This window comes from Mandrillus leucophaeus, unplaced genomic scaffold (assembly GCF_000951045.1).
Source record: "Mandrillus leucophaeus isolate KB7577 unplaced genomic scaffold, Mleu.le_1.0 Scaffold84, whole genome shotgun sequence".
Taxonomy (NCBI): domain Eukaryota; kingdom Metazoa; phylum Chordata; class Mammalia; order Primates; family Cercopithecidae; genus Mandrillus; species Mandrillus leucophaeus.
Genome location: NW_012109141.1, coordinates 5,258,920 through 5,272,494, shown reverse-complemented (window position 1 = coordinate 5,272,494; position 13,575 = coordinate 5,258,920). Strand labels below are relative to the sequence as shown.

At 37.9% G+C, this 13,575-nt stretch overlaps 1 protein-coding gene across 1 annotated transcript in view; it reads right to left on the bottom strand.

Moving 5' to 3' along the window:
• The window catches only part of RTTN (rotatin), a 202,905-nt gene that overhangs the window by 144,474 nt on the left and 44,856 nt on the right, over positions 1-13,575 (bottom strand). The window contains exons 15-18 of the mRNA XM_011968360.1: positions 5,953-6,078; positions 5,320-5,436; positions 4,244-4,380; positions 966-1,137 (exon numbers count right to left, since the gene is read on the bottom strand). Of these exons, the coding sequence (XP_011823750.1) occupies positions 966-1,137; positions 4,244-4,380; positions 5,320-5,436; positions 5,953-6,078 (552 nt within the window). The remainder of the gene's footprint in view (positions 1-965; positions 1,138-4,243; positions 4,381-5,319; positions 5,437-5,952; positions 6,079-13,575) is intronic.

Sequence of the window (13,575 nt, the reverse complement as noted above, 5' to 3'; positions counted from 1 at the left end):
GGCTTGGTACTCAGGGAAGTCCCAATCAGACCTGGTATGTGGCCAGTGGAAGACTCTCCAATCCTCCCGCCAGCACAGTCATACAGCCCTGAACATTCAGTTTAGAGGAACATAATGTGTTTCTCCATTAAAAAGCAAACAAACAAACAAACCTACTGTATTACAAGTGGCTCTACCATACTACTACAGGCCTTGGCGAGTTAGTCTAAAATAAAACAGACAGATTGCAAACTTGAAGTGAAATGAGAAAGTACAAAACACAGGAACGAATCCATGAAAACAGTGGACTAGTGGACAGCTTTCTTTATAGAATTCTGCATCAGTCCAGCATGCTATAGGTACAGTCCTAGCTAAAGACAGGGAAATGTATTTACAGCCTCTGCCCATCGTTCCCATTCCCACCTGAGCTCCACCTCCTGTCAGATCAGTGGCGGCATTCGATTCTCATAGGAGAGCAAACCGTATTGTGAACCAGGTGTGTGAGGGGTCTCGGTTGTCTGCTCCTTACGAGAATCTAACTAACGTCTGATGATCTGTCACTGTCTCCCATCACCCCCACATGGGACTGTCTAGTTGCAGGAAAACAAGTTCAGAGCTCCCACTGATTCTACATTATGGTGAGCTATACAATTATTTCATTGTATATTACAATGTAACAATAATAGAAATAAAGTACACAATAAATATAATGCATTGGAATCATCCCAAAACAACACTCCTGCCCCGATCCATGGAAAGATTGTCCTGTGAAACTGGTCCCTACTGCCAAAAAGGTTGGGACCACTGCAATGAATCAACATATCCAGAAGCCAGATACAGCCAGAACACAATTTCCAATCAGCCCTGAATCCCCACACTTCTCTCCCTCCCCAGGACATACACAAACTGAAGAATGTCACATAAAATACAAGATATAAAAATGTATCAAATTACCACCCAGTAAGAAACTCAAAATTTATAGTCACCTTAATAACCAGCTCTCTTCTGTCATCCAGTTTGAGTTCAATAGGTTTCTTCACAATGAATAAATTCGTAACTCTGGAGAGAACTCTGGCGTCTATCAGAGGACGCTTTGTGTCAGCCCCTTCTTCACTGGTAAGATGGAACGCTAAAAGCTTTAACGCTTGTGAGCGGACCCTAAGAACACAAAGTACTGAAGTCGAACTTTCGTGATACACAAATGTCTATCGTAAAAGGGCTTATAATTACAAGTAATTATATATCAACAAAGTACAATAAGTAGTCACAATTATACTGCCATTACTAGTAATACTTTACTTCTAAAAAATCTTGCATATATAACTATAATGATTTATTCAAGTTATAAAATAAACATCAGAAACAAAAAATAATCAATAACTACAAATGAGACAGACTCACTTATTGAGTAAACTTCAATAAGTACATCTGGGAATTAAATCTATAACTCCTGTCTTCAAATCTAGTGATCTATTCTCAACCATAAAAAGTATCACAGACTGCCAACCAGAGTCCAAACGTTAAGATGAACCCTCAGGAGAGTAATGACGCTCATAACGGAAGTGTGATCACACTACAATGTATCAAAATCTTCTTACATCAGGGGTCAAACAGATTCCTGTCAAAAATGAAAATACAAACACCTTTTCCTTATCTGGAAGGGATTAGGAATAAGTTCAGCTGAGTGGCGAAGTGGGAGATTTTTCAAGAAAAGTTTAAATACTGTATGCCACTGAACAATGAAATAGAGAAACAGAAAAACCACCGAGTGGACAAAGGTCACTGAGGCGGCAGATACTGAGACAACCATGTATCCGTCACTCCTCTGACAGGTTCTTGAACTACCTAGAAACTGGACAAATTTTAAGCAATAATACAAGTTGCCAGGTTTTAAGAACTACCTATAAGACAACAATTAAAACACGCATCATTAGAGTGGCCCTCCTACTCCAGACGAGAGCAGGCTGCCTTCTGGATGTAGGCCTGCCACCCTGAGCCCCTGCATCATAACTTTTATCTCACTTTATGACAACTAATAATAAAGAATAATTGCTAATAAGAGCTATATTCCCAGTTACACGCTAAATGCTGAAAGGGCAGGGCCCATGTCTGTGTGGTGTGCTGCTACCTTTCCACAGCTCATAGATACATAGTAAGACACCCAATAAATACTTCCTGAATCTAACACAAAGTAGATACTTACTGCAATATTGTTAACTGATATCATCTCCAGAGGACTAATAAGTCAGGCAAACTTTCTCCCTCTCCATTTCCTGAGTTACCTCAAGAGAGCTTACAAAGGCTAAACACCTACCTAATAGTTTTCCTTTGTTCCTTACATTCTAAGTCAATGATATCTATATTCACATCTGGGGTTGTCAGTTGAGAGACAGGTATCACCCCTAGTAAATGTGGCTAGAGATGAGGTATGTAAAGCATGTATTTATGCATCTTGTTCTCTGGTATATACATTTAGCATCTTTTTAGGTTTAGCACAGGATGCCAGAATTCAGTTATTCCTATATATGTATATAATTCTTTAATACTTTTGAGTACAGTCATGCACTGCATAACAATGTTACAGTCAACAGTGGATCACATATACAACAGTGGTCTCATAGGATTATGTTACTATATTTTTCTAAACATTTTCTGTGTTTAGATACACAAATGCCACTGTGTTACAACTGCCTACGGTGTTCAGTACAGTAACATGCTGTACAGGTTTGCAGCCTAGAAGCAATAGGCTATATGATATAGCTTAGGTATGTATGTAGTAAGTTATTATTACTTAGTTTTGTGTACGGTACGTTCTATGATGTTCACACAAGGACAAAATCACCTAACAAAGCATTTCTCGAGATGCATCCATGTCATTAAGCAACGCATGACTGTGTATTTATGTGTAAGGTACTCTATGAAGTTCTAAGAATACAAGATTAGCCAGTGGACAGGGTTCCTGTCTTCATGGAGTTTATGGATGGGTTGGTGGGATGGGGCAGAATTAATACAATAAGGAAAACAAATATGTCATTTGAATTGTTTTAAGTTCTGTATAATAGAGAATTATCTTACCCAAAGAAAGATCTGGCCTTGCCTTGCACTACACTCCTGGGGATGTCCTACCTTAGAATGTCTTTATTAACCTGAGGACCTTGAGCTCCTTGAAAAGCAAACAAGAAATGACTCCTATTGTGTTAATTCTCCAAATTGGGGGTTTGTTCAAGTCAAGAGTACCACACTAGCACGTTAATTAACAGGGAAGAGCCTTTCTGCATGTGTAGAAGACAACCCCTGAGAACACAAGCACATTAACTCCCTCTGCCCTACTTCTTCCTGTATCACCCATAACACTACTCTCTATATTGCAGAGATATTTTAAAGACTCTATAATTTTCCTTCTTCTATTCTCTTAATGGTTTAGTTAACTTCCACCTACTTCCTTATTTTTCAGTCCAATGATCTCTCTATAAATAAGCTGCTGTATTTTCCTGATGTAAGCTTTGGGAAACACAAATTATCCATTGTCAGAAGAATGTCTGTCCATTCGTCCTAGCGTTTTCAACCAACTATTCCTCTTTAGCCCTGCTTATCCATCTCGACTCTAAGCATTTTTTTCTTTTTTCAGTAAGGGAAAATCTAACCACTGTTACCTAAAAATAATAATAGAAAAGATTCATGTTGCAATGACAGAGAAGGAAAAAAAAAAACAGTATCATTCTGCTTCTTTTCATTAATTAAAACAATGCTTACATTAATGGCGGTCAAAGAAAGGATTCATTTTCAGTTTCCCAAGTAAGAACACAGCTACATGGGATTAAAATATCTACATAACTCTGGTATATGAGACAACTGGCCTACTACACTTACAAACAACTTAATATTCAGAACAGATTTTTACAAAAGGATCACTCTGGGAGACTAACAATTTCTAAAGAGAAGATGGGAAAGCACTATAATTTTTACCATCTATTTATCTCCATGGCTCTCCAACTTGCCTAGGGCACTACTGAGCAGCACTTAGTAGCAGTCCTATAACATAGGCTGATCTGGCAAGGAATAACTTGGCTGTAAAATGGATGAAAGTCAGCAAGTACAAAAAAGACCTTGTATCTGCTTAGTTTCATGCATTAGTTTCCTCTAGTAATGGAGTATCACCCTCCTTAAAGATTATTTAGTTTTGTTTCAAATTATATATAGTTACTATACTTTCTTAGCATGTTTCCATTAATCTTTGATGTTCACAAGATTATGTTGTACTCACGATGGCTTTTTCACTAGCAAAAGTCGCAGCATGGACTTTAATCGGGTAGTACACGGAAGAATCTCTTCTGTGTCAGAACTTGCTTTGCTTAGAAGGAGAATGCAGTTACCCAAAGGATCTTCTGTGTCGGCATAGCCCTAATATATTTGTTTTTAAAGAGAAGTTATTGTCTAATTATATACATAACTTTTCAACTTGAAAATAAGAATTGTATTGTCCTATCAGCAACTCATAAATGTCTGTCGATTCAGTTGAATAGTTATTTTTTAAAATAACCTCTATGAGCTAAGGAGCCTAAATAAAATTGTATTTAAAAGAAAATACACATACATACAGGAGAACTTCAGGAAAACATGCCAACCTTCTTGACACTTGCTGATCTTTCTATTTTCTAAGATTCTAACAGCAGCACCTCTCCTCAGTGAAGCACCTCGCAGGTCCTCAGCCCATCCCCACCCTAAGAAGACGGAGTGCTCTAAAGGCTACACGCATGGAATAGGACCCTGTGAGTCTCAAGGCACAAGGTCCAGGCTCTCTCTTCTAAAAGAGGACTGTGCTTACGATGGCACCTCTGAACTCCACCTTTTCATCCAAAAGAGACAGAAACCTGACTCCTTTAACGTCCAGAAGGATTGCTTTTTAAAAAAAAAAAAAAAAAAAGCTGTTTCCAGGAGCATGTTAATTAAGGTATCAATCTAATCATATATATGCATGGATAGAATTCATGAAGCAAGTTAGTTGTTATGTAAGGTCTGCTTAAAAAGCACTGTTAGCGCTGCCTAAAGGCCTTTATATAAGGTTGAGTTCTATTTTTCACAGTCAATGCTGTGAATGCACCTCACTTTTTAACCTCCCACCCAGATATATAAAATATATACAGACAAATTGGCTATCCTTGTTTAACTTTCTGCCAGAAACAAGACAGCCACCCACTTGCTGTTCACTTATCCCCAGCGCCTTCACAGCTTCTCTTCATTTCTCTCACAACATGACAGTTTTGCTGTTTGCATGAGTTTAAATCAATGACACCCAGCCAAAGATAAATGGTATCATAAAAAGTGAATTTCACAGAATACCTGTAGTATTGGAATGACAGGACACAGAGACTCAATAAACTTGTTCCAGGTCAGGGCTGTCATCATCAATCGTCCCTGAAGCAGGTATAACAGAATGGCCTTGGCAGCAGTGTTCACCTGCTCAACAACACAGACGCGACAAACCAGTCAAATGAGATGTCCCACTAGGTCACCTGACACACCTGTAACATTTTATAACATCTGGAAAGATGCTATAATTAACATCTCTTTCAAAAGTTCATATTTCCATGGCATCATCTTACATTCTGTTCTGTTTTTCTTCCTTAATGATTTCTACTTTCTTACCTTAATGTACATTTGTCCCTTGAGTAAAAATTTCCCTAACTGAAATAATCTGCTTACTACCTGTACTGCATAGTTCTCTACATCTTAGATGAAAAATGTAAGTAAATTGATCTGAATTTTTTGAAATCATGTGTGTCCTGTATTTTTATTGCCACATTTTATGTAACATTTATTTTTATTTAAATAACACTTCGAGTGAACCAATGTACCAAAGACAGGTTTCTTTTCAGTTTCTCACCATGCTATCTAAACTGTATTAGCATATCACCTTGATTTAGCTGAGTATCTAAATTACAGGAGTATTTTCACTTATTTTTAACGTCATACCTCACTTTTGGGGTCTTGAATGCCAAATACAGAGATTTCATACAGAACTTTTGGATGAAGTAGAAAATGAATTCCATTGCAAAGTGAAGACACAGATTTAGTGACATTATGGACACCTAAACATTCCTGTAAAATAATATTAAAAAGTATTTTTAAATTAGCAACACTGATTTTTCCAAAAGATCCATCTTTCTTCTGTTTACAATCCAATTTCTATTTTCGTTTTTACTTCATTGAAACTTTTTTTTAACAATAGAGAATGAAAAAGATTCTCCTAACAGTTTCTTAGTTTGTATGAGATACATATTATGTTACCTTCTGCCAACAAGCATAATCATGATAAATGAAGTAAACAAACGGCTGAGACAACTATAATCTCTTAAAGTTATTCATCATGATAGACACAAAGGACATAAACACAATAAGAAACTTATCCTAAGGTATTTGCATTTTACTTACAAAGGTTGGGAAAGAAAAATTCAACATGAAAGGACTTCAGGGACTTCAAGTTATGGGAGACATAACTTTATATACTATATATATTTATATTCTATATATAGAATATATATTTTATACATTTTATAGATAATATACATTTTATATATAATTTACATACTATATATTTGTATTCTGTATATGTGATATATATATGATTATATAAAGTTATCATCAATACAGCTATGTACCTAAAATACAATTACTTGGAAGCATCACTTAGAGTAACTATCAGAAATTTTTTTCTCAATATGTGATGGAGAATAATATTTTGTTAGCAGCTATTTAAGGTGAGAGGGGAAAAAAGCTACTTGAAATATTAATAGAATTTAAATACAACATAGAAGGTAAATATACAATAACGAGTTACATGAATACTACTTTTATTCATTCTGCAAATTTCTACTTTCTCTTACCAACAATTCAAAGGCCAAAAAGTTACATACATACACTCATATACGCATCTGCATACATTATTTTTCTCTCAACTATTAACTTCATGCCACAGACAGCGACTTCATATCACAAGCTTTTCAAAGATCTAAAGCCTCAGCCCTAAAGTTTAGCAACTGCTGTCAGTTACTTCCTTAAGATACTTACCTACCATCTAAACTGTGACTATCCCCTTCTGAAATCAAGATTTACTCCCTAAAATTGTCTTATTTTTCTCCAGCGCCTTTATTTTTCTTCACATGATTATTCAAATCACCGTATGACACATTGTAATGTGTCTCTGGCCCTGGCTTCCCCCTCTTGATAACAATTCATTTTTCAGCTCTCCTTCCCACCACAAGTCCTTACAAGAGTTTGCTGTCCTCAGTCAGTACTTCCTCATTTGTCAGGTCCTCTTCAATGCACATCAGCAGGACTTAGGTTCCTACCATTCCACAGGAGCTTCTTGTTGAGGACACCAATGACCTCAGTGATGCCAAATCCAACGTGTTCATCTCTGTTCTCATCTGACTCTTCCTTCTCACCTCTGTCTCCACTCCTGGCTCCCTCTGTTCCCAACTTCTAACTGGTTAGATCCTAGACGGCCTTCTCTTCCCTAGTCTCTCAGTAGTTGATCCTATCAAGGCTTGTGGCTTTAATATCATCTCTACGCTGGATGACTGAAAATTTTATACCTAATCTGGGCTCCACATGCCAAAGGTAGTGTGGTGCAATGCTTAAGAATGTGGGCTTTGGAGTGAGCCTATCAGGGTTCAAAGCCCAGTTTTACCACTTTTAGTTGAACGACCTTGGACAAATTCAAAGTATCTCCATTTTCAGAAAGAGGTAGTACCTAGCTCACAGAGCTGTTAGGAGGATTCAGTGAGATAATATACTTATAAAAGTACTTGATACATAGAGCAAATGCTCCATAAATGTTAGCTGCTATCATTATTATTGAAATTATTAGCATTAGCATTACTATATTTAACAGTCTACTTAACACCTGCATTTGATATAAAAAGGCATGTCAAACTTAGGTTCAAAACAGAATTCTACCCAATCCACAATCCCATATTTGGGACATCAATCCAACTGCTAAATCCAAAACCTTAAAATTCATCCTTGATCACTCTCTATCTCCTACTCCCATTATCAGCAAGACCAATTAGCTCCATGTCCACATACATCCTAAATTCATTTCCTTGTCTTCATCTCCACTACACCACCACACCTCATCAGGGCTACTACAGTGGAACTGGTCTTCTTGCTTCCATCCTGACCACCTACAATCCACTCCCCACAATGCGGGAGTGATCTTTTCAGAAAGATCAACAGATCAAGTTGCATCTCACTGTACTTAGAATACAATTCACGGCTTTATAATGTTTGACACCCTGCCTACTTTTCAGACCCAATCTGGTACCATTTTTCTGTTATCTCATTATACCGCTCTTCTCTATGTTCGTGAACCACGCAAAGTACATTATCACCTGAAAAGTGGAGGCTTTTCACCTGTTGTTTCCTCTAGCTGGAAATTCTCCCTCCCTCCCTAGCCAGCCTACATAAATTTAGTCCACATTACTAGTCATTCTCTATTCTTTTATCCTTTCATTTTATTTACAACACTATTTTCTTTAAAACACTATATACATAGAATGTATATGCAGTGTTGTAAAGAAAACTATATATACACATATTCTATATATACAGTGTTATAAAGAAAACTATATATACATATATATACATACACGTACATACATACTTTTTATCTATTTAAAGAATATTTTTAAATTATTACATACTTCTCTCTCTCTCCCCTATCGGAAGGTCAGCTCTCTGATAAGGCTCTTTTCTGTACTTTATATCACTACAGTCTAGCATAAAGTGTCCAGTAAATATTGCTAAATGAATATCAGATGTAGGTAACATGGAAGTGGTGGTCATTTAATCATCCCTAAATTTAAAAGTTATTTTAACTCCTCACCGTACCATCCTCAAAGTTAAGTCTTACAATAAAAAGCTAACTTGCCTCTTCAGGAAAAGTAACCTACAAATTACTAGCATGCTCCTACATTTAGGTTAGGTAAAGCTGCAACAAAGCCTTGGAGATTTACCAGAAGACACTGGAATAATATCACATGACAGACATAGCCAATTAAAGTGAAACGCCTTTCCAAATCCTTATATCCAAACCAAGATACTGTATCTTTATGACACAGGGGCTAACTACAAGAAATCTCATCATTTGGAGCTTTTGACTTGGATTACTATAACTCCCTGATAATAAATACGTATCAATTTTTTAAAACCACAAATTGATTTTTAAAAAATCAATTTTTTGAAATTGCACTATACAGATGACTATTTTTTGTGAAAAAGAAAAATCACAATTATATTTTGCAAGAACACTGTCAACTAATATAAATTTCCAAATAGTTAACAAGAAAATAAAACATTAAATGAAAGTTCACATTCTATTTTCTCCCCTTTTACAACTAGGATAATAAAGTGAGTTCTAACAAAAAATATTCTCAGTTTAAATTTTTGCAACAAAGTGCATCAGACTTGGTTATAAAAACTGTAGTATATTAGAATTTAGAATTTTCTACATTACTAACAAATTCAGTGTATTTTTTAAAAAACAAATTTGGGACTGACACATACATATTTATTTCTGACATTCCTTTTTTCCTATCATTCTATGACAGGAAACATTATCTGGATGTTAATTTTTTAGAACTCCTCTAAAAATTAACATCCAGATAATTCCTACTTGAAATTCATCATATACCAAAATGATCATATACATCAATAATTCAATTTACACCAAATCTTTTCCTATCTGCCAAATTTTTATTTCCAATAATTACTTAAAATCTGCCTCAAGAAAGACATCAAATCGTATTCCACCATTTTAAATTTCAGGGTATAATAACTATCCCAAATACAGGGATCTTAGTTTCTTGACCTATTTATCTCAATGATGCTCACCTGCCCTATAACTGAGGAACACTTCTCTTTTCACTTGTTCTACCACTAAAATCATAAATGTAGCTTTCTAATCTTCTTACTCAACTTGAAAGATAGTCCTTCTTTGACCTCCAGTCCATAAACCCTTCTACTTTCTTCCCTGTAGTCTTTATGGCCTTTGGTTCTACAGTCTGTCATTTCAACTACTCAGCTCACTTGCACCACAGGCGTTCCCTTCTTCACAATAGCAAGGAAATATCCCAACCCTTGATCGATCCCAATGTTCACGTTCCCAAAAACTATGCCAGCTAGCCAAAGATAAGCATGCAAAGTAGAATGGTCTCCCTGCTAAGATTACAGACACAATCAACTAAGTTCTGTATGCAGCCCCAAAATGCTACTATTTGATATTACCAAGTATCTACTCATATTAGCCATTTCACACAATGAACATCTCACTTTCAATCTCAAAGAAAATAGACTCAATAGAAGGAGGCTCCTGCAACTTCCTGTAATATCTAAGCCCACCTAACCCCAATTAGCCATCATGTTCAAGGTCCCACCGCCTTCAACTCTCAGAGGCACTAGCTTCCTTTAATTAGCTGCTTGCTACCCACTATCTTCAATCTTTCCTCCTCTGATTCTTTTTATTATTTCAGCATATACAAATGAAAATACACCTTCATTACCCTTCCAAGCTATGTCACCATTAACTGTCAAATCTCTAAAGGCAATGCAGAAACAAACGTATAACCACAATCTAGAGAATACGAGATCACAAGAAAAAGCCACCCTGCCAAAGAAGACCTGAAAATCAAAACTAACAGTATCTGCTAAAATAAACAACATAAGGAAGATTCAATAGCCCTAACACGTGGGAGAATTCTAATACAATAATCTAAACAATATTATCAAGTAAATATGTTTAAAATTCACAACAACACAAAAGAAGAAACCAGAGGACTCGTTCCTGGCCTCGAGCAGCTCTTAGGGAAACGGTGAGTGCAACAGGCATGGAGCAGCCCACTCTTGCAGCGATCCTCTAGGATCCTAGCTATGGGAGACCCCATGACCTGCACAGACTTTTGAGTTGCAAGGGAGAACTGCCCAAAGAGTTGCCAGAGACAGAACCCCAGTCTGCAGAGCCCAGAGGGTCTGGCGCAGTAATGGCTGCACTGGGGCAAGGCCATAGGTGCCCATCACCCAAAGCCTGACATACTCCTCTAGGTGGTTTTAGCCTTAGTTGGCTGCCAGAAGTAGAAAGAGCAGAGCTATCTTTCCCACAAGATTGGACCGACCTGATCTGAATGCCACCCTGTCTGCTGGCCTCTCAAAAGCTAGCCTGTTTTACTAGCTTGCAACACAGCCTCAGCTGCCCTGCCGAAATGCTTGCCAACAGCCACCACCATAGGTCTTTTGCCAATAGCCTCTGCCTTCCTGTCAGAGCGCTTTTGCAGGCACACAGCCACCCACAGCCATTCCCTGCTGGTGCACACTTGCCTGCAGCCTCCCCTGCCGGTGCCGCTCGCCATGGTCACCCCACCACAAGCGCACTTTTTCCCAAAGCACCGCCCCATGCCCCCCACCCCGAGCACTTTTTTGGGCAGTTACCATCGGAAAGTTGTTGCCAGCAGACTGGGAACATCTTAGCTCCTCCAGTGCAGCAGGTGTCTGACCTCAAAGGACCAGAAATCAAAGCCACTGGCCTGTTCGGTGCACCCCCAGGGTTAGAGCACACAGCCCAGGGGTGCTGAGCTGAGCTCTGGCCCTGAAAGCACACAGAAACCAAGCCAATTGACTAATCCCAACTTATTCCACAGGAAACCCCTCAACGGCATCAAATAATATAAAAGCAAAAGACCCCATCCAAAGTACAGCAACTTCAAAGATTAAAGGAACATCAGCCCACACAGATGAGAAAAAAATAGTGTAAGAATTCTGGCAATCCTAAAACCCAGAATGTCTTCTTACTTCTATATAACCGCACTAGCTCCCCAGCAATCGTTCCTAACCAAACTGAAATGGCTAAAATGACAGAATTGAGAAGCTGGAAGGCAAGGAAGCTCGACAAGATACAGAAGAAGGCTGAAGCCCCACCCAAGGAAACCAGTAAAATGGTGGTTTGATCCATGATCAGATCTGAGACGAACATTTTAAGTAAGAACAAAACTGAACTTCTGGAAACAAAAAATGCACGACAGGAATTTCATAATGCAATTGGAAGCATTAATAACATAACTGAGGAAAAAAATCTCAGAGCTCAAAGAATCATCATAGGCAGACAGAAATAAAAAAGAATTTTAAAATTAAAAAAATAAAAACTTCAAGAAATAGGGGATTATGTAAACAAACCGAACCTACCACCCATCAGCATTCCAGAAAGAGAAAGAGAGAGAGCAAGCCACTTGGAAAGCATATTTGCGGATATTTTCCACAAAAAATGTCTCCAACCTCACTAGGCAGGTCAATAAGCAAATTCAGGAAACTCAGAGAACCCCAGTGAGATACCATTCAAGATGACCACCCGCAAGACGCATAGTCATCAGATTCTCCAAGGTCATCAGGAAAGAAGAAATCTTAAAAGGCATCTAGAAAGAAAGGGCAGGTCACATATAAAAAGAACTCCATCAGGCTAACAGCGGACCTTTCGGCAGAAACCTTACAAGCCAGAAGAGACTGAGGACCTATAATCGGCATGCTTAAAGAAATTCAAACCAAGTATTTCATATCCAGCCAAGCTAAGCTTCACAGGCAAAGGAAAAACAAAATTCTTTTCAGAGAAGCAAACGCTAAGGGAATTCATTACCATGAGACCTGACTTACTCAATGGAGTGCTAAGAAAGGAAGCAAAAGACCATTATCCGCCTCCACAAAAACACACTAAAATACATCTCCCACTGACACTATGATGCAACGATACAATCAAGTCTACGTAACAACCAGCCAGCAACACGGCGACGGAATCAAATCCTCACGTATCAATACTGACCTTGAATGTAAATGGGCTAAATACCCCACTTAAAAAGCACAGAGTGGCAAGCTGGATAAAGAACCAAGACCCAACCATACGCTGTCAAGAGACCCATCTCACATGCAATGACACCCACAGGCTCAAAGTAATAGAATGGAGATAAAGATCTATCAAGCAAACAGAAAACAAAAAAGAGCTGGGGTTGCTGTTCTTATTTCAGACAAAACAGACTTTAAACCAACAATGATCAAAAAGGATAAAGAAGGGCATCACATAATGATAAAGGGTTCGATTCAACAAGAAAGTTTAACTATCCTAAATACATATGCACCTAACATTGGAGCACCCAGACATAAAACATGTTCTTAGAGACCTACAGAGTTTTAGACAACCACAAAATAATAGTGGGAGACGTCAACACCCCACTGACAGTGTTAGACAAATCACTGAGGCAGAAAACTAACAAAGATAGTTTGGACCTAAACGCAACACCCGACCAAATGGACCCAGGAGACTCTACAGAGTACTCCACCCAACAAAAGCAAAACACATTCTTCTCATCTGCACACAGCACATACTCTAAGATCAACCACACGCTCAGCTGTAAAGCAATTCTCAACAAATTCAAGAAAATGGAAATCATACCAACCACACTCTCGGGCCACAGTACAATAAAAACAGAAATTATTACCAAGAAGATCTCTCAAAAAATGATACAATTACAGGGAAATTAAACAACCTGCACCTGAATG